General features: G+C 40.9%; 1 protein-coding gene across 9 annotated transcripts in view; it reads right to left on the bottom strand.

The window, feature by feature from the left end:
- ELMOD1 (ELMO domain containing 1) overlaps positions 1-22484 on the bottom strand; it is a 65896-nt gene that overhangs the window by 21518 nt on the left and 21894 nt on the right. For 8 of the 9 annotated variants that reach the window (XM_084639950.1, XM_084639949.1, XM_084639947.1 and 5 more), the window contains 3 exons: positions 9780-9925; positions 9624-9652; positions 6849-6946 (listed from right to left, as the gene is read on the bottom strand). In XM_084639950.1, coding sequence (XP_084496076.1) covers positions 6849-6946; positions 9624-9652; positions 9780-9925 — 273 coding nt within the window. Of the gene's footprint in view, positions 1-6848; positions 6947-9623; positions 9653-9779; positions 9926-13965; positions 14109-22484 lie in introns of all 9 variants that reach the window. The other variant, XM_084639954.1, reaches the window with a different exon arrangement.

Here is a 22484-nt window from a genome sequence, read left to right as displayed (position 1 = left end):
GCCACAACTGGGCTTAACCACAGCTATGACAAATCGCAGTTTAGAGCAGGGAACTAAGAATACCATTGGCAGCTGAAACTGCAAGGCTAATTTAGATAGACAAAAAGTAATTATTCAAATTAGAATTTTTTTAAAATTAATATTTATACAATTTTTGGACACACACTTTTAAAATTTGTAGTATACACACACTATATCTGTCTATAGATAGATGTATGGATAGATTCCAAGGTCAGAAGGGACCATTACGATTATCTAGTCTGAAGTCTGGTATAACACAGCCATAGAACTTCCCCAAAATAATTTGTGTTTGAACTAGAGCATACCTTTAAAAAAATCCAATCTTGATTTAAAAATTGCCAGTGATGAGAATCTAAACACTGTATACACAAAAAGTCTCTTCTCCATCCCCTCAGCCCCTTGTCCCAGTCTTCCCCCTCATCTCTCCATTCCCTGACCCGCTAGGGCTGGCTCCTCACACCTCTGCATTCCAATCAGGCTCTTTTCTCTTTCTCATTCTTGCTGCTAGGGTGACAGCAGGGAGAGCACTTAGAGCAAAGGACTGGGAATCTTTCTGTTCTTAAGTTCTTTTTCTTGGCACCTAGCTGGCAGGAACAGCAATTGCAGGGAAAGTCCCATTCACCTCTGCAGCCCTGGGATGGAGCACACCCAGCAGAGATGGAATCTTTGGAAAACTATGCCACCAAATTCTAACAAGTCTCTATTGAGTAAATGTGCAAACAGATTTTCAGAGGCATATAAACTTGGCTAAATTTGAATGATTTTTTACAGAGATGGTAAAAGGCATATCTCCAGTGCTAGGACAAGTCCCCTCCCTCCACTGCCAAATTATAAGTCCTTGCTCCAAAGCACTGGGGCACTAGAGCTTCTCAGCGACATAGTTTTTAGGTTATTTTTTAACATGGATAGAACAATATTTTTCCTCATCTCATTCAGAGAAATGGCTGAACAATTTTTCCTGAAATTTCCCCAACAAAATTCAGCCCAAGGTATACATCCGGCATGTAAATTTTCAGCCCAAATGGTTAAAATCTGACTAAGTTATAAGCAACTAAAAGCAAGATCTTGAAATGGAAAGCATTTGGCAACCTTAACTATAGTCCTTGCTACCTGTGCTGCCTCTCTCTCTCTCACACACACACACACCCTCTATAAAATATGCACGCTGTTGGAGGCACTTTCTTTCAGAGGAGATATTTAATCAAGGGCTAGACAAATGATATTCAAGGCTCAGACCTGCAAAGTATGGAGCATACCCAAATCCAGAAAATCACTTATGCACATGCTTAAAGTTAAGTATGTGAGTAGCCCCTGGGCAAAGTTTAAAATGTGCTTAAATGCTTTTCTAGATTGGGACCAGCGCTCAGTGCTTTGTAAGATGGAGCCCTGAAGCTCTGGTTTGAGCGACCACTGCTCATCTGGACCTTGACTTTACATCTCTTCTGAAAGACAGCATCTCCAGTAGCATAGATCCCACAACGTCATGTTGCGTCTTTGCCACCAAACGCCAGTTCCTGGGTTTTCCTTGGAGTTATCCCATCAAAGTAACAAAAGGCTTGCTTAGCCCATGAGAAAAGTGAAATGCCAGAATTGGCCTGGCTATCATATCAGCAGTTAATCAAGCCATACCTATCTTTTTTGTGGTATTTACTCAGTCTTGTCTAACCCTTTACTATTTTGCTCCTCTGAATTTACTCCAATATATCAAGGTCTTTCTGATACTGAGGTGTTCTGAGCACTGCTCAGTACTTGAGGTGTACTCTCATGAGGCATAGGCAGAAGGTATGACAAATGAGATAGCATCCATCAATACATCATTTTTGCTACAGATGGAGTTACTGAACTGAAGATTTTAAGGCTTTGATGCAGAGGCTGACCTGTTTCCTAACAATTATTCTAGGGGCTGCAAAGACACAATATGGGGGATAGGGGAAAGAGAATGTTAATTTGGTTGGAGATTCACAGGTCAGTCTGGGACATGAAGGGCTGTCAACATGTTAATAAACACCCCAAGCAGAGGAGAAGAAAACAATCTCAACTATACATATAAAATGATGGGTCTAAATTAGCTGTTACCACACAAGAAAGAGATCTAGGAGTCATTGTGGATAGTTCTCTGAAAACATCCACTCAGTGTTCAGCAGCAGCAGTCAAAAAAGCTAACAGAATGTAGGGAATCATTAGGAAAGGGATAGATAAGACCGAAAATATCATATGGCCTCTATATAAATCCATGGTATGTCCACATCTTGAATACTGCATGCAGGTGTGGTCACCCCACCTCATAAAAAGATGTATTGAAATTGAAAAAGGTTCAGAACAGGGCAACAAAAATGATGAGGGGTATGGAACATATGAGGAGAGATTAATAAGACTGGGACTTTTCAGCTTGGAAAAAGATGACTAAGGGGGGATATGATAGACGTCTAGAGGAAAAAGTAAATAAGGAAGTGTTATTTATTCCTTTTCATAACACAAGAACTAGGGGTCAACAAATGAAATTAAAAGGTTTAAACAAAAGGAAGTATTTCTTCACACAACGCAGAGTCAGTTTGTGGAACTTTTTGCCAGAGGATGTTGTGAAGGCCAAGACTATAACAAGGTTCAAAAAGAACTAGATAAATTCCTTGAGGATAGGTCCATCAATAGCTATTAGCCAGAATGGGCATGGATGGTGTCTCTAGCCTGTGTTTGCCAGAAGCTGGGAATGGGCAACAGGGAATGGATCACTTGAGGATTGCCCTGTTCAGTTTATTCTCTGGGGCACCTGGCATTGGCCACCGTTGGAAGACAGAATACTGGGCTAGATGGACCTTTGGTCTGACCCAGTATGGCTGTTCTTATGTGTGTGAGAGAGTGAGAGTGAAAGAAGGGGAGAGGGGGAGAAAGGCAGGTAACCGTACTGTAGAAAGGAGCTTTCAAAATGGAGTTTTGAGAACAGATTAAAGCACTGACCAACACACTACATCTATGCAAACATTGGGGTGACTACGCAGATACAAGCTAGGACTCCACAGATAATATATTAATGCAAACTCACACCTGCCTGTCTGAAACAGTGGGAAGGTTAACTGGCAGGGCTGAGGCGCACGGAGGGTACATACAGAGGGTAGAACACTTACTCAGTGGGAGAGCTACCGAGACACTGAATTGCTGACAGGAAGAGAGAGAAAGATCCTGATTTCATATGACACAAACAACCGAACCCTAAGGTGTAAAGTAAATACCTGCTGAAATCACTGTGCTGTCACTACAAGAGCTGTAAACTCCATGTGGCATCTTAGGAGACTAACAAATCTATTTGAGCATAAGCTTTTGTGAGCTACAGCTCACTTCATCGGATGCATTCAGTGAAAAATACAGTGGAGAGATTTATATTCATAGAGAACATGAAACGATGGGTGTTACCATACACACTGTAACGAGAGTGATCACTAAAAGGTGAGCTATTACCAGTTGGGGGCGGGGGGGACCTTTTGTAGTGATAATCAAGGTGGGCCATTGAATCAACTTTTAGGTCTGTAATCGAGTGACCGAAGAGATTGAAGTGTTCTCCAACTGGTTTTTTAATGTTATAATTCTTGACGTCCGATTTGTGTCAATTTATTCTTTTATGTAGAGACTGTCCGGTTTGGCCAATGTACATGGCAGAGGGGCATTGCTGGCACATGATGGCATATATCACATTGGTAGATGTGCAGGTGAACGAGCCTCTGATAGTGTGGCTGATGTGATTAGGCCCTATGATGGTGTCCCCTGAATAGATATGTGGGCACAGTTGGCAACGGGCTTTGTGCAAGGATAGGTTCCTGGGTTAGTGGTTCTGTTGTGTGGTGCGTGGTTGCTGGTGAGTATTTGCTTTAGATTGGGGGGCTGTCTGTAAGCAAGGACTGGCCTGTCTCCCAAGATCTGTGAGAGTGATGGGTCGTCCTGCAGGATAGGTTGTAGATCCTTGATGATGCGTTGGAGAGGTTTTAGTTGGGGGCTGAAGGTGATGGCTAGTGGCATTCTGTTATTTTCTTTGTTGGGCCTGTCCTGTAGTAGGTGACTTGTGGGTACTCTTCTGGCTCTGTCAATCTGTTTCTTCACTTCAGTAGGTGGGTATTGTTGTAAGAATGCTTGATAGAGATCTTGTAGGTGTTTGTCTCTGTCTGAGGGGTAGTGAAGGACACTATCAGAGGCTCGTTCACCTGCACATCTAACAATGTGATATATGCCATCATGTGCCAGCAATGCCACTTGCCATGTACATTGGTCAAACTGGACACAAATCAGACGTCAAGAATTATAACATTCAAAAACCAGTCGGAGAACACTGCAATTCTTCAACAAAAAAACTTCAGAAACAGATTCCAATGAGAGACTGCTGAATTGGAATTAATTTGCAAACTGGATACAATTAACTTAGGCTTGAATAAAGACTGGGAGTGAATGGGTCATTACACAAAGTAAAACTATTTCCCCACGTTTATTCCACCGCCCACCTCCCACTGTTCCTCAGACATTCTTGTCAACTGCTGGAAACGGCCACCTTGATCATCACTACAAAAGGTTCCCCCCCACTCTCCTGCTGGTAATAGCTCACCTTCAGTGATCACTCTTGTTACTGTGTGTACGGTAACACCCATTGTTTCATGTTCTCTATGTATATAAATCTCCCCACTGTATTTTCCACTGAATGCATCCAATGAAGTGAGCTGTAGCTCACCAAAGCTTATGCTCAAATAAATTTGTTAGTCTCTAAGGTGCCACAAGTACTCCTTTTCCTTTTGCAAATACAGACTAACACGGCTGCTGCTCTGAAACCTGTTATTACGGAGAGAATTTTACACTGATCACAGTTTATTGGATATGATTTTCTCTCACCTCTTTTCTAGGCACTTTGTTTTAGCTAAGATCCCTGGGGTTTAAAACCACTGGGAATGGGAATATTCCCCATCAGATGTTCCCAGAAGTGAAGGGGAGATCTGGACTATAATGTCCCTCAGGTCCCTGGTTGAAAGTATGGACCAGAAGGTCCTGTTCCCCAAGGTTGATGTTGCTGCCCAGGTTGGAGGGAGTGTAAGGCCTGGGGAAAGCTGAAATATGAGGGGTGAGGAAGAATTTAAGTGGGAAAGGGGCTATTGCCTCCCTAGTCTGGAGCATGCTATCATATCACAAGTATTATCATTACTGTAGTGCCTAGAGACTGGGGCTCCATTGTGCTAAGCACTGTACAAACACATAGTGAGAAAGTCCCCAAACAGACAAGACAGACAAAGAGGTGGAGACCAAAGACAAGCACACTGAGGTTAAGTGATATGCCCAAGATAAAGCAGCAGGTCAGTGCCATGTCTGGGAATATAAAGCAAGCCTCCTGAGTCCCAGCCCTATTCTTTGAACCACACTGCCTCACAATGCAATCTCTCATATCTATTTGTATTCATCCTTCTCTTCAACAATTCTCAGTTTGACACGGTCTGTGAATTTTAATCAATGTACCCCTTCTAGATCACTGATAAAAATGTTAAACAACACTGGACCGAATACCAATCAGCAGGTCCCTACTAGGCATCTTTTTTCAGCTGAATTCTTTGACATTTACCTTTAACCTTTGTTTATGGTCTTTTAGCCAGTTTTCAGTCCACATGGACAGTGTTAATACCTAAGCCAATTTAAATGTATTTTCTCTCTCAAATTAAGCGCCAGAGCTCAATCCCTATTTCCCCAGCAATTGATGAAGCCATATTTTCATACTGCCCTAATTATTGCCATTATCACTGACAGGATTTGAACCTACAATGTGATGAACATGATGGCATTCTTCCCTCCAAGTTCTTACTGTACTCCCAGCCAAGAACCCAGGGGTATTGTGCTGTTGAACACATTGGCCAACATTTTTCAAAAGCGGCTAGTGATTTTTGGGTCACCCAGTTTGAGTCATCTTCACAGATTTTTAAAATCAGAAGGGACCATTGTGATGCTCCAGTCTACATAACCTGCAGGCTACATCTGTGTTATACAGATGACCTGCGTAACACAGACCACATTATTTCACCCAGGGCTTCCTGAATCTAGTCCATCCACCTGTGGTTAACCGCAGTATCTCTTGCAGGAAGCATCCAATTTTTGGCTTAAAGAAAAGAAAACCTTAGAGGGATCCAATTTTCAGAGGTGCTTGTCACTTTCTTAAAAATCAAGCCCCTGTAGGGTGTCATAAATTGGTCACCCAGAAAATCGAGGTAACCCAAAAATCATTACTCCTTTTTGAAATACCATCTTTTGCATGCGAAATAAAACCAAAGTCCTGACCATTTTTGGTCAATGACATCTTGTGGCATTTAAATAAAAACAAAAAATAAGAGTGTTAATCACGTTGCCCCAGTCAAAATTCCAACTTGGGTAATTTAAAGGAGAATTTTAGTTAGAAATCAGAATATTGTTTGAATTGCTTACGGTATGCTTCTTTCTTCCCTGCGCTAAACTGCTATGTAATGTTGCTGTGCGTTGCTAAAAAGCCACCATTTTTATTGCCATGAACACCAACCACAGCTGCATTTTATCCCAGGGGGAAGTGACCACTATATAATTTGTATATCAGTTTATAAAAGACAGCAAGATTCAGAAAACCACCAAGTAAAGAGGCACAGGACTGCTGCCAATTATAGGCACCATAAAAGATTACTTATTTTTCAGTAGCATTATTTGGACAAGAAGCACAGAGCAGATTCACACTGAGAAATAAAGTTAAGCATGAAGGCCTGATTCTCCAGGGAGACAGGCAGTAAAGACAGCAACAGTTCCAAATTTTCTGATAAAGAAAAAAAAAAAAAAAAAAAAAAACTTACTGTGGATTTATATCTGGATTAATCTTTTTCAGTTCCATGATGTCATCTATAGTTTTTTCAATGGCATCTGGATGAACACTTACTGAAGTTTGCAGCAGCTGGAAATATATTTTAACATAAATTAACTACTATAAGGTGATATTTAGTGGATACTCATTGCGGTGGAATGTGATGCACATGAGAACTTCTAGATTGACAGCTCAGGAAACCCAACTTTCTATATGCACACAGAACAAATACACCCTGGGCAGCCCTTTCAGTGTGTTTAATTCCCATACCTTGACCCTGATCATCCTCCCTCCTAGTGAGGAGCCAGGTTACCTTCCCAGGCTCACTCAATCCTGTACATCTCTATGGTGGTTGCCAACTGTGAAGATATTTTGTATTGTGGACTTTGGTCTAATACGAACTAGACTGAGACCACGAACTCCGAAAATATATTTGCATTTCTGGCCTCCATACGGTATTAAAATACCAGAGCATATGGTATACGAGTTTTGTGTAAGGTAAACGGACACACTCCAGACATATAGCAATAAAGCAAGAAAAATGTTTTTTCCCCCATGTATTTCAAGTGATCCCACTAGCAAGATTAGAGATGCACAATCGCTAGAGTGAATTAATAAGAAAGACCCTCTGAACCATCAAATTATCAAAACCTAGCAAGAACTCAGAGAAGTTCAAAATGGATTAAATCTTTTGAAAATCTGCTCTGGCAACCTCACTTGTCACTTGCACATATGCAGGTATTCAGTGTGTAGAACAGATTCACAGAAACGAGGTCTAGAAGGAACCTCAAGAGGTCAGCTAGTCCAGCCCTGCATACTGAGGCAGGATTAAGAATACCTAGAGCATCCCTGACAGCATCCAGCCTGTTCTTAAAATCCTCCAAGGATGGGGATCCCACAATCTCCCTAGATAATCTGTTTCTGTGCTTAAAACTACCCTTATAGTTAGAAAGCTTTTCCTAACACCTAACCTAAGTCTTCCTTGCAGAAAACTAAGACCATTATTTCCTGTCCTACCGGCAGTGGATTTGGAGAAAAATTTATCACTGGTCCTCTTTATAACAACCTTTCACATATCTGAAAACTGTTATTACATCCCCCTTAGTCTTCTCTTCTCTAGACTGAACATGCCTAATTCTTTCACGCTTTCCTCATAGGTCAAATTTTCAAAACTTCTCACAATGCAGGTTCATACTTTCCATTAGCTACACTGAAACATGTATAGAGTAGATGCCATTTAGTTTATTTTGTGCAATTTTTTTGTAATGCAGATATAAATAGCATGCTTTCCAATGACACTGAATTTCCCTTCCCAGACAAAAGTGTATAGTTTGAAAATATAGTTTTTATGTTCTCATGCTCTTCTCTTTAACTCATGCAATGTATTTAGAATAACAGAATTCTAGTTTTACAGTTTGAGGAGAAAAGACTGAGAGGCTGTTTTAAATATTTGTATGAACATTCATAAAAGTGAGGGACAAACACCACACTGCCCAGGTACTTCTACATGTCCCCCAGTCACCATAAGGTACAGAAGTAATATCCCCAATTTTACATATACAGAAACTGAGGCAAAGGGTGATTCAATGAATTGCCCCTGGTCACCCAAGAAGTCTTTGGGAAAATCAGGAACTGAACCAAGGACTCCTAAGTCTTAGTCCAGTGCCTTAACCACAAGATCATCCTATCTCCCTTTTCTTATTTGTCTCCATTACTGCCTACAATGCACTAAGCATTTTATAAAACACAAACAGTTTCCCAATATAGTTTTGTTGAACTCAATCTTATCTTGCAAAGCCACCTGCTACTCTAGCCACAGACTTCTCCTGAGGAGAGGTTGCTATTTATGCTACAGTGTGTCAGTCTTTATATAGGTTTTGTGAGGTGGGAAAACTAGTGTGCTAATTTTGACAAGTGAACACTGTGATGGGGTGCCTACCCCACAAAAGCATAGAAGGGGTTAATCATGCCCTGCCCCAGAAGGAGCAACGGAGGTGAGTCCCCCGAGCATCCCAGAGAGGCTGTGTGAAGCACAGCCATTCGGAGAGTAGTTGCAAAGAGCACCCAATCTAGGCCCGGCAGGCTGGGATAAAGGGGAGCTGCAAGGTCAGTTGCTGCTGGGAGCCCAGGGAGAAAGGACTGTGTCCCTGGAGGGCTGAGAGAACTACGCACCCTGGACAGAGCAGCTACTAGCAGGGACTGGGAGAGTGAGAGGGAGCTTCTGGCTGTCTGCTGGGACTGAGCAGCTGAGTGCCCTGAGGTAAGGTGAAGAAGGTGCTGGGGCCATGGGGAAAGGGGCCCAGGGAAACATAGCAGCATTGACACAGGTTACAGAGGAGCAGCAGGAGGCTGCTATTTACAGAGTCCCTCGGCTGGGGTGCAGAGTAGTGGGCAGGCCCGGATCCCTCCTCGCCACTGAGAAAAATGGCTGGACTGTTGGACAGTTATCCTCTCCCTTCCCCTCCCTCGGAAGGTGGAAACACAGACTATGGCATAGCCTGAGGGCTGAGTCGCAAAGAGGATGCTGCAGTTCTGGGAGCCGAGAGCGGAGCAGCAAAGAGAGTGCCGGTGTACAGACCACGGACATGGGCACTGGCCTTGAGCTAATCTGCAGCACGACTAGGAGGCAGCAGCGCCAGTCTGGGGACGAGGGCTGCACCCCGTGACAAACATGTTGTCATCTATTTTACAAATTGGAAAGAGGCATGCTGTGAAATGCTGAGTGGAAAAGTATACGAGAGAAAGAGGGAGAGAGAAGTTCACTCACCTTATTTTTTGAACCCCTCAGTGATGTCTCTGTTAAGGAAACAATTATTTAAAAACATAATTATTTCAGTTCATTTTTAAGCCAAACAACATACACTGTGCGTGTGTAATGGCCACACTTATAGACAAGAACAAATACCAGGTATTTTACACTTACCTATCTTCATAGTTCTGCTGGCCCCAGGTTTGATATTGTAACAGATCCTTTGTAATTCACATCGTCCTGTTAATTTCCTCACCACAAATTTCAGACAGCGCCACAAACATTTACAGTAGAAGAACAGGCAGACCTGGACAAACATTCTGTCAAAGGAAATGTTAAAGTGAGAATTTGGAACTGAATTTGTCTAAACAAAACAGGCAGGATTTTAAGATGCCTAACTGTGTATCTGAAGGACAAAACTTTTATACAAGGAACAAATGGAGTCTTATTCTGCAATAGATTACTTATACAAGTAACTTTTGCAGAATCAGGCCCTTCAGTTTTACCCAGTTAGAAAAAGCCAAACCACGAATCAGCTCAGAAAAGAATTCCCAAAAGAATTTTAGTTCTATGAAATTTTCCCCCGCCTTAATATAGGAGTTTGTGTGCATAAGTCTTCTTAATGTCAACAGGAATTATGCCCATATAATAAGGGGTGTACAGAGCTCAGAATGATTATAGTACTGTAAAGTCTAGTGAGCCACAACTCCTTAATTCCATATCCCACTTTGATACAAACTCTATCCCCTTGAGCCAGTCACTCAACCTCTCATCTTGACTGAGAGGTTAAAGGATTATTAATACTGATTAATACGACGATATCTAATTCCCAGGGCATGAGAATGAATGGCCCTAATTAGGGAAAGCACTGAATGTTCCTTTAATCATGCATTTGAGTGGCTGTCCTGAACAAGGATGATTCCTGAAGGGCGGCCAATGTTTGTTCAGCCCTTTGAAGATGGGGAGCAGCCACACAGCAGTGTTTATAATAATCACAAGGTCACAGAAGTCTAGGTACGCTGCAGTTCTGAAGAGGATTCTATTTTACATTCATGTCAATATTTTGTTACTAAAATAAAAATTCTAACAATATGTTTTATTGCATTTATTACGGTACTGCTTAAGGACCAATGAAGGATGTACAAACACAGGCAAATAAATGGTCCCTGTCCCCGAAGAGCTTACAGTCTAAATAGGCAAGACAGACAAAGGTGGGGAAAGGGATATAACACACAGAGTGAACTATGTGATGGCAGCAAGTGTTCCACAATTATTATTATTATTTGCTGTGTTTAGTTAGGAGGGGATTAGATAAGTAAAGCCACAATAGCATGCCTGCATTTAAATTTTTTTTCCACAGAACTGTGACTATTATCTGCAGAAAAACCTTCAGACCCAAGAAATGCATTCTCTGAGCAAATCATCCATGTAGTCCTTTTACTGCTGTGGATCTGAAGGACCAGATCCTGCAGACTGTCAAATAACTCTTAACTCCCATTCGCTTCACTAGGAGTGGAGGGAAGTGCAGGAAGCACTCAGCACTCCAAAGGATCAGACCTTAATTTCAGAAGCAACAGTCTAATTACAAAAATAGTTCTGATAATTGGGAGAATGACTCACTAGTTTTCAATGGTATTATGTTAAAAGGGCTCAAGAAGAGCAACCCGTTAAGTTCCACGTCTCTCATTCTACTATAATTTTATATAAAAGGAAGTAATGTGATGAATGCTATGTAAGTGCCAAGAATATTTGGAAAACAGATTATACAGAATTTACATATTTGGCAACAGACCCCGAATTTAAGCTTATGTGTCAAGTTCTTGAAATTAGTTATACTGAAATACGAAAGCCTTGTTTACACTTCAAATGCTTTGGCAGTATAGCTATACAAGCAGAGTCCCTAATGTAGTACTCCTTTTCTTTTTCCTAATGTAGATGTGACTCACGCTGCCAGAAGGAGTTTTCTGTTGACACAGTAACACCATGTCCCCACATGACAACAGCTATTCCAACAGAAGAACTATTCTCTCAGCATACCTGCATCTACACTGGGGGTTTGCAGACATAGCTATACCAGCTAGGGTGTTGTTTTGTTTTTTTTTTAAACACACTCCAGACCAACACAGCTAAGCCAACAAAACTTTGTAGTATAGACCTGACCACTGTGTAAGATACTCAACCAGTGTAAACTGGCTCAGCATTAATAGAGCAGTATCAATTCACAACAGGTCAAGATCAGTCCCTACAAGCACATTTACACAGAGACACTAAGGCCTGCTCTACACCAGAAAATTAGATCAGCATAACTAGGTCACTCAGGGGTGTGAAAAATTCTGCACCTCAGAGTGACCTAGTTAAGTGAACCTAGTCCTAGTTTCCTCTGGGGTAGGTGGTTTACCTATGCCGATGTTAGCATATGTAGTGTCTACACTGAAGGGCTATAGCTGTGCCACTGTAGCATTTTAAATGTAGACATACCCTAAGGAAAATTAAGCCACAATAACTAAAGATGTGAAGATAAAAGGTGCATTAAACCCCTGTGTGGGTGCTTAGTTTCCTTTAGTTTAATCCTCTTTGAAGGAGGATTAAGCTAAAACTAAGGAAAGCCACTTTACATCTGAATGAGAGCATCCACATGAGGGTTAAATGCACCTGAACTAATGTGCTTTGACTTTACACCATTAGTTAATTTGTCTTAACTTGCCTAAGTGTCCTAGTGTAGACGCGCCCTTAGTATTTATCCCACAGGAAGTCTGTATTTTGGATTCAGTCAGAAAGCCTGATGACTTTTAAGGGTTTGTCTACACATACACCGATGCAGCTGTGCTGCGTATGGCGAACATGCTCTATGTCAGCAGGAGAGCCTCTCCTGCCGACATAGTGCTGTCCACACCAACCCTTATGGTGGTGTAATTTATGTCCCTCAGGGGGGTGGTTAATTCACACCCCTGAGAGACAAATTATGCAGACATAAACTGTAATGTAAACATAGCCTAAATGATGTGTCCCCTCTGGAATCAAATATACACAGATATGGAGAATACCCCAATTGCTAGCACTTAAATGTTCTTGCACATTAAAAGCAAAGTGAGGATTTACTCCAATATATGCCAGGCAACCAACTTCTTAGTATTAAGAGAGCAAACAAAACAGCAGTCAGGAAAAAAAAAATCCCACCACTAAGCAGATGCACAGATATTGCTAAGGTCTTTGCAGCAGTCTGAAGTATAAATCAGGCGAAAGGAGAGAATAAAATGTGTCATACGAAGGCAGCCAATGTGTTCATCCATAATCTTCAATTCTGCTCCTGCAAAAATAGACTCTAAAGCTGGACATTTCAGTACTCCAGCAGTCACATATTCCCCATGAGTCATTGTGGTTGTTGCTATCCTAGATTAGGTCACTATCTTCAAACAACAAAACAAGCACAACTCAGCAACAGATACCTGATGAAGTTGATGGAACGTTAAAGTGCTCATCTGCATCCCTACTAAGGCAGAACTCCAATGAAGTAAACGAGAGTTCTATCTGAGAGCACTGCTGGCTGGGACCCAAATGGAGTAAGACAAAAAATTTGCTTTTTGATCACTGATATGTGCTGTAAATGAATATCACATACTATTTGGTGTGCAGTGCATTTTACGATTCCAATGTACTTCTGTTACAGCAATGTCCGTAGCCCACAGTGGTCATCTCTTCTTTGCATATAGAAGAAAGATCCATTTATCTCCAAGCAAGCTGCTCAATCAAAATGTTTATTTCCAATGCAGAGAATTACTCTTACAAACAGCATAGCTCCTTTATAAAAAACTCTATGGTTGTAGTTAACTCATTCCCTTGGAGCTTAAACATGACAATCCATCTTTCATTACTGGTAAAAATCTGGTTTTATGGAGAACAAGTGTTCCTGGAAATGGATAAAGTCTCAAAAACTTGCTAGTTGTGACGTGTTATTCTGGCACTGCCTTCAGGTTCAATGATGAAACATGCTTATAGTGGTATAAGGAGTTTGGCCTTCACAGCTGTTTTTCCCTCGTTTATGTTCACCATTATAATTTTGTGTATGGCTTGTACTAAGCATGGCTATCCCCGCCTATAAATGGGGATAATGATACTGACCTCCTTTGTACAGCATTTTGAGATCTACAGATGAAAACAGCTAGATAAATGCTAGGTTATTTTTATTATTAACCAAAAGTACAGCTATTAAAAATAGACTACAGTGCTAAAGAAATGAAAGACACTGCAAATGTGACTTACCATAGAACGTTTGACAGTGGCTGTTTTTAATAAAGCAGACTGCATTAATTATAACTAGGCACCTAGAGTAAAAAAAAAAAAAACTTTGTTTTGTAGATACCTGTAATGTTATACTACTCGTCCATCTTAACCTTGTGATAGTGGAAGTCTTCTTTACAACGAGAATGGTATGAACAGTTACTGAAATTTGTTTTCAATTATTTTTTTTTTTTTAACAAAAACGAATTCTTGCTTGCAGAAATCCTGTAATGAAAGCACACTGCTGATGAAATGGGCTAGGTTTTTATTTTAAAGTGAACTGACAAACTCCTAGACACCCACCAAGTGAAACAAAGAGATTGAGAATTTAAATAAATATCTAGTGCGGCATTACAGTATGATCACTGAATTAGGTTGGATGACACACACGACTGCCTCTGGCAACATATGCCAATACCTTCCAAATTCTTGTGGAAATAGATTCCCCTTCCTCCCCTCCCCCAAGCTTGCTCTAGGTCTGGCACATGTTTTCTTTGCACAGAAAATGTAGAGCCTGATTCGCCACTGGCTTGTGTAGCCATTTACACTTGCTCAAAGTGGTTCCAAAATGATAATCAAACTTCTCCACGCAAGTGAGCATTAATTCAACATTAAGGTTCAGAAAACCAAGTATGCAAAACTTAGGACATTTCTAAAAAGTAGGGTTTGTTCTCCCACAGCATGAGCTCCACAACACTGCACACACGCACATTATCACACACATATGTACAGTCTACGTTATGCATACTTAACAGAGAAGGAAAGCCTTCTGTCTTTTTTAACCCAAAATTCCTAGTTTTACAAAAGCTATTTGCTTTTTTACCAATTTTCATTCTTATTTTGGACCACTGAAGTCTATGAAAATACTGATTATATTATGAAAATCCAATATGTTACATTAGGTAGAAGATTTTATGTTAATAATAAATTAGTCTAAGTGTAAATGCGAGGCAGTCTGTTAAACTAAGGCAATGTACTGCAAGACACACATACATGCGTGCGTGTCATATGCATAGATTGGTGATTGAGTCTGGATGGAGAGATGGCGGCTTGACAACCTGTGCCACTCAGTACCAAGATGCCATCTCTATTTATTGCTTTTTTCTGTCCTCCTGTCTCAATATTTACCCTATTTACCCAGAAAACTATTCAGTTAATTTTTTGCCCTGATTTTCACCTTTTAAAATTTTTTGAGAAATTCCTAGGAAACTTTAAACAAACTACAAACATAAAATGAAGAGCCTCGCACATAAGTTAGCAGTACCATTTAATCAGGAAAAACGCAAAAAGAAAATACTGTCTAATATGCATGTGGCCATGTTACAAACGTAAACTAGTAACTGTAAATGTCTTAATTGTGAGTGCTTGATGCCTGAACCTTAATGATGCATTAATACTAGTACGCACGTGTATACAGACGTGTATACAGACGCGCACGTTACCTTGCATAAATTTCTCGTGCGAGCGTATGTACCTGCGTGTGCACACACACAGGAACTCCATCACTTAGCCCAAAAATTTTGAGTATTCAAAGTGATTTGTTACATGCAGAGTAATATATTAATGAAGCTCGACGTAACTGGGATAACATGGCTTAGAAAAGGTTACTCGGACCTTAAGAAAACATTTCATCTCTATTTCGGGCTCCAAAAGGGGGTTTGGGGGCAGAGCTAGGGTGACCAGATGTCCCGATTTTATAGGGACAGTCCTGATTTTTGGGTCTTTTTCTTATATAGGCTCCTATTACCCCCCACCCCCGTCCGAATTTTTCACATTTGCGGTTTGGTCACCCTAGGCAGAGTTAACTACTCAGAACTCTCTCTTCCTCTCTTTACCCCCTGCTGCTGCCTCCCATACCACCTCCCCCTTTACCCATGAATGTTGTCCTGGTCCATTGTTTTCCTGCCACACACACGCCTTCCTCCTGGCACAGCAGCTCCAACATGCCTCCCGCAAATACTTTATAGCTTGAAGGGTTAGAATTCTTCAAGATCAGCAAGTGTTCAAAGGGAAGCACCAGTATCAAGCCTCCCATTCTGTCTCAAAAACCAGTTTGATAAACTGTAACCTGCACATGAATTGTTACGTATTAGAATTCTAAGAACCTGCCGGTGCCTCGCACTGATTCTACCTGAATGGCAAGGAAGTGGAATAGGGTGTCATTGCTAGCACACAGCTTCCTGTGACACAGCAATACCCACATGGGCAAGCTCTTGCTCTCAGCAAAGACAGAAATTCAAAGAGGTAAAAAACATACGGATTTTATAAGAGAAGTCATTCATTCATAAGGCAGTTGTGAGGTCTCACTGGAGTGCTGTGTCCAGTGGGTGCCACACCTTCAGAAAGATGTGGACAAACTGGAAAGAGTCCAGAGAGCAACAAAAAATGATAAAAGGTTTAGAAAACAAGACCTATGAGGAAAGAATTGAACATGTTCAGTCTTCAAATATGTAAAAGGTTGTTATAAAGAGGATGGTAATCTACTGCTCTCCATATCCATTGAGCACAGGACAAGAAATAAACTGGCTTAATCTGCTGCAAGGGAGATTTAGGTTAGCTATTAGGAAAAACTTCCTAACTATGAGGATAGTTAAGCACTGGAACAAGTTACCTAGGGAGGTTGTGAAATCTCCATCACCTGTGGCTTTTAAAAATAGGTTAGACAAACACCTTTCAGGGATGGTCTAGGTATACTTGGTCCTGCCTCAGCACAGGGGGCTGGACTAGATGACCTCCTGAGGTCTCTTCCAGCCCTATGTTGCTATGCTTTCCCACCCCTTAAGATATACTGTGTACCTAGGAACAGGCTCACACAGCAATGTCTAATAGCTGCAGAATACCACTCAGTGGTTTGAAATGTTACAGGGATTTAATTATAATTTTTAACTATAATCTTTCCCATACTATTTCAGATGACAAGGGAATTTCTGTGGGAGTTTTCTCTCTGGGGTTTCTTTGAGTCACTAGACTGACCATGGGTATCACATCCCTATCTCACCTCTTTCTTTTTCTTGCTCTTCCACTTCATCAAGTCTTCAACTCCCTCAAGCTTTCCTTTCTGCATGTCACTCTATTCTTCTTCTCTGGGTCTTCTCAATGTTCATTTTCTGCCATGAGCTACTTCAACAAAGAAAGGAATTGGGCATATAGCCTTACGCTGTTGTTCTCGATTTTCCTTGCAGCACCAGCAGCGCAATGAAACCAAAAAGCTACTGTGAAGGAGCACAGCAGTGATAATGCTAACCATGGAGTCTCTTCCATGAGTGAGGAAGTGGAGAGGAGAAAGGAGGGTGCTAGAAGCTATAGAATTCCTACAATCTGATGTCAGATTTAAAAGTATGGGAAGCAATAACCAATCAGGTCTGTAAGGCGTATCATCTACCAATGACATTCAGTGATGTTAAGACGAATTAACTAAAGATGCAAAGTTAATGTGCATTAAACCCGCATGTGGATGCTCTCATTCAGAAGTAAAGCGGCCTTAGTACACTGTAACGTATTCCTCCTCAGATTAGGTTACAGCAAACTAAGGACACAACTTCTGAATTAGAGCTTCCAAATGAGGGTTTAACATGCTTTAACTTGCATGTATTACCCATGTAGCTAACTCCTTAGACTATTATGATCTAACAAACTAAGTCGAGCTGGTCCTGAAGAGTAGCTGAATAGGAAAGCTCTCAGGAAGCTTTTCTGTTCAGCATGAGTGTGGTGATAACTCAGATGATGTTCTTCATTCTGAAGCTATCCACATGAGCATTTTCAGCTAAGCTTGCAAAGGGTGTCAGATATTTGCTCTCAGTTAGCCCCATGGTCCTTTCAACTTGTGTTAAACATCATTATCCTAATGGAGTGGATAGTGTCCTCGGAGTTTGATAATCGTCATAGAAAAGCCTGCTTGATGTGGTGTTTTCTGATCAGGTCAGTCAGACTTCTATATAAAGGGTAGTTTAACTCTGCTGATCTTCTCCATCATAGCAAGACATGGGGACCCATGTTTGTCGTCCATTGTCAAACACAGACTGAAAATCTGAGAAAAGACTCAACCAAAATTAATACTGAAGCCACATCTCAACTTGATTAATAATCTATCCAAAGTTTCCTTGCTCTTTCCCTCTGGTCCTAAACCATTGTGCAATACAGTAAAACTTCAGATTTACGAACACCTCAGGAATGGAGGTGTTCATAACTCTAAAATGTTCATAACTCTGAATAAAACATTGTGGTTGTTCTTTCAAAAGTTTACAACTGAACACTGACTTAATACAGTTTTGAAACTTTACTGTGAAGAAAAATGCTGCTTTCCCTTTTTATTTTAGCTTACGTTTAACAGTACTGTATTGTCTTCGTCACTGCTGCCCGATTGTGTATTTCTAGTTCAAAATGAGATGTGTGGTTGATTGGTCAGTTCGTAATTCTGGTGTTTGTAACTCTCAGGTTCTACTGTATGCCCATGCTCTGTTAAACAAATGCTGTGTCCCATCCAAAACATGGCTGAATGTCAATGACTGGTGAATTAACTGCCTGTTCAGCCTTTCAAATACTACGAAAGGCATGAAAAATGCAAGTTAATCATGATTGAGTTCTCTTATTGCAGACAAGAGTACTTGTTTTATCCATGTTAAAAGATCAAATCCTCTTTTAACTCGAAGATTTCCCAAATTCCCTACTACATCTGAGAAAATCCTGTCCTGCAGGAAGTAAACCCCCCAGGAGTTTAAAGGTGGGATTTTCAAAAAAAGCTCAGCATTTCAATGATTTCAGTGGGAGTAACTCAGGCCAGTGAGGAGAGCTTTTGAAAATCCCACCTTAAGTTAATGAATGGAACAAGCCCGATTCTTCTGGTCTCAAATGATTTTTCAGAGCCGTAGGAAGATTAGTATTTTCAAAGCCAAGAACAGATCAGTATTGAACAAATTCAACTGCCTGAGTCCTTGGTAAACTGGCTTTTTTAATTAGATGCCCAGTGCTGATGACTAAGTTTGGTATAAATTAAAACAAACGTTCTAATTTAAAAATCCATCCCATAGATCCACAGTTTGCCACCCTTACTATCTTCCCTTCATGCCTAGTTTTACATACTGCAGATACACAAGAGACCTATGCACTACTTTGTTCCCTGCAGACATACACAAATCAGTGGAAAAAATGTTATTTCTGTCACGTCAGATAATGGATGATGTTTATTCATTTTGTCTGCTGGATGCTGGTGCAATACACTGAGAGCTGCTCACTGTACCGTTACTGGGTAACTGCACTCCGATTTTAGCTTGGAAAAATAAGACTTCTATATTCCATCCACAGACCAGCAGCTTGTCCAAGTAAGAAAAACCCTTTAAAAATGTTACACTGTACTTTTATGAACAATTCAATTTGACTGGTCCTCGTTTTATTTGTGTAACTTTCAGCTGTAAATAAGGATCAACAGTAAGGTTCTCTGTTGGCCATTGTTACAAGGAGAATTATCTGTCTGCCCCACACAAACCTGATAGCTCCTTTTTTTAAAACAACTGTACGACATATCAGACAGTTTTTCAGACATAAGGAAGACTGAATTCCAACTTGCCCATCCACTTATACATGGAGGAAAATCACTATAGCAACCAAGGAACACATCAGGACAGAGTTATTCAAAAGCATTCTATATTGGGAGCTGCACCTTCGCATTCCCTACCTTCAACTGCCTCGGTGATTTTTATTTTACTTGATGGGATCAGGGCAAGACATATAACACATTGTAAAATTTTGCTAGTGCTTGGAGGCTGTTTACCAGTAGACCAAGGGAGGGTGACAAATTTCTGAGATTTACTGAGAAAAACTGCACTCCAACCAACTTCAGCAGGTGTTAAGTACAGTAAGTAACTAATTATATTTTAGTATCTCAAATAATAATAATAAACAACAATAAAAGGAAGTGACATCCTGGCAGCCTCACCAAGACCCAGTTGCGAGCAGAGCTGGTTGAAAAGTGGAGACGTTTTCTATGAGAATCTTTTCCCGTTTTTGCCAAAATTTCAAACTTCAGGAAATTCTCCAAAATGTTCCTGCTTTTGTGTTGAGCCAGGAAGTCAAACTGAAGTAAACAGAACAAACCCCAGACTATGCACATGTGATAAGAATCAGAAAGTGAGAGCAAGAAACAACCCTCCCTTCTGGTTGGCTTATCAAATTCACACTTACTTCTAAATTATCTGAGTGCCCAGATCTAATGAGCATTTCACATGGGTTTGTCCAACAAATGAAGGCGAGAAACTAACGAAAACAAAGACAGCTCTGGAGAGGTTATATTAATCCCTCCATGAGAATGCTCTCTGCAATATTTATAAGTCCTCTGTTGGTGCTGCACAATAAGAGAGTGAAGGTTCAGGTGCATGAATCAATCTGAGCATATGGACAGTCCCAATTCAGGAACAGCATCTGTCCAGTTTTTAAATTCTCAGGGAAGTCTTCCCAAAGCAAAAAGGGATGTTAAAAGACAGAATGTGGAAAGTTGCAGACCCAAGCAGATCCCTTATGTACAATGAATACTACATTGTCTTTAGTTGGCTGGACCACAGCTGGAATGTGGAATAGCCTCACGCTTTCACAAGCAGATGGTACCTTCTACCACTCACCCCGCAAAATGTGCAAGAGTTTCAGCATTGCCAAATGGTCATTAAATGGGTTGGGGTTTGGTTACCTGAGAAACCCAAGGTGCAGCACTACAACTGTGATCAGCAGAGACATTTAGGGTGGAGTCCCCTTGCTTTAAATAGGATGGACTGCTGGCAGGGCATTCTCCATGAGAAACCTTGGCTCTGGAATTTGGTACTCCTTTGGCTCACCAGAGGCAAATTGATTACCCTTCCAAACACGCCATAAAGTCCATTTTCTCTCACTGGCAGGGTCATGGGAAGGGCCTGAACGGATGAGTTGATCAAGTGGACAAGGAATGACTGAAGGAAGGGTTTAAAATCAAACATAATCTATACAGAGAAAGATTGATTGTGCTTTTTAATCTCTCAAGCATTGCAAGACTTCAGTTTATTAAATGAAGTGTCACTAAGCAGCATCATAACTAATTTCTTCGTAGGAATCTTTCTACCTTAGTCCTACATATAACAACTTAGTCTCAATGTCAGCAAGAGGTACAATGCCAAATTTATATGTCCTACATATAACAACTTAGTCTCAATGTCAGCAAGAGGTACAATGCCCAAATTTTTGAAAACTTTTCTAACACTAACCCACCATCCCCCCTCCATGTGGAAGACAGACTGCTTCACAGTGAGGAAAGGTAATTTTTGAGTTCAGCCATTTCTGAGTTGTGGGTAAGAAGCGCCTTTAAAGGATATTTTCCTCTTAAGCTTTGCCTTTTTTTTTTTAAAGTGATCAATTTTTTAAAATCTATTTTTGACAGAATACACTTTAAATAGTATGCCCTGAAAATTTTGATATTTAATTAAAACAAACCATATTTACAACAATCACCACATCAAAGGAATGGGTCAGGATTTTAAACAGATTATAAAAATAACCCAAAAACAATCCATCAACAGAAAAGGAACAGATTAAAAACCACACAGAACCCAATATGAAAATTACAACATCTTCATCCTTACTGAAAACTTGTCCTATATAGACCCTTATATTTGTCTTGTTTAGCCTCATCAGGACGAGAATTAGTGTCTTGTACTCGAGTAGCACCTAGAGGCCCTGTTATGTATATGTACAGCACCTAGCACAATCGGAGATGGCCCCTATCCTGAGGGCCTTACAGTCCAAGTAGACAAGACAGACGAAGGTGGGAGAAAGCAAGAATTGTACTTCTCATTTTACAGACAGAGAAGAGACATCAAGCAATTATGTGACTTGTCCACAGTCACACAAAGAAGTCTGGGGCAGAGCCAGAATGGATTAGAGCTCCTGAGTCCCAGTCCAGTGTGTTAACCACAAGGTCATCCTTCCTTTCCACAAGACCACTCTAACGTTTTACTTCTAATACACAAGCCACATCCACACCCTAAACCTACCTCCGTAACTAATGGAGAGAATCGCTCATGCCACAGGCTCTGAACTTACATAGACATGTTTTATCATATGATCTGCTCTTTCTAGAGCCTATTCTGGTTCTCAGGCTCTCTCCCCAAGTCGTCTTTATAATGGCTGCCACTCTGGGAAGTCCACAGTTTCCATTTTGCTTCAAATGAACTCCCTCAGCAAGAGGCAGCTTCAGCTTGTCACCCTCAGTTTCTACCCAGTCTCCTTACTCTAAAGCAGTGGTTCTCAATCTGTGGCCCAATCAGCACACAGCTGCAGCCCATGTGACATCCTCAGGGCCACACAGGTATATATATATTGCGTGGATGTGGTCCCCATAATGCATAGAGAGCTGCATATGTGGACCACAATGCTAAATAGGTTGAGAAGCACTACCCTAGAGCCTACCTGGAAAAATGATTGCACTAAGAGGCAGTTCTTTTACCTTGGCAAACAGTAGATATCAGCTTTGGAAAGTTCCTGTTCTGCCACTCTTAATTCGATCATAGATGTCTAGCATTGTGCACAGTTTCTAGGTGTTATCTCACTAGTGCTATTTAAACCGGAATGATCACCTCCAAACTT

This window comes from Lepidochelys olivacea (genome assembly GCF_965140295.1).
Source record: "Lepidochelys olivacea isolate rLepOli2 genome assembly, chromosome: 1".
Lineage (NCBI taxonomy): Eukaryota > Metazoa > Chordata > Testudines > Cheloniidae > Lepidochelys > Lepidochelys olivacea.
Note: the sequence above shows the minus strand (reverse complement) of the source record. Positions and strands in the feature narration are given on the sequence as shown.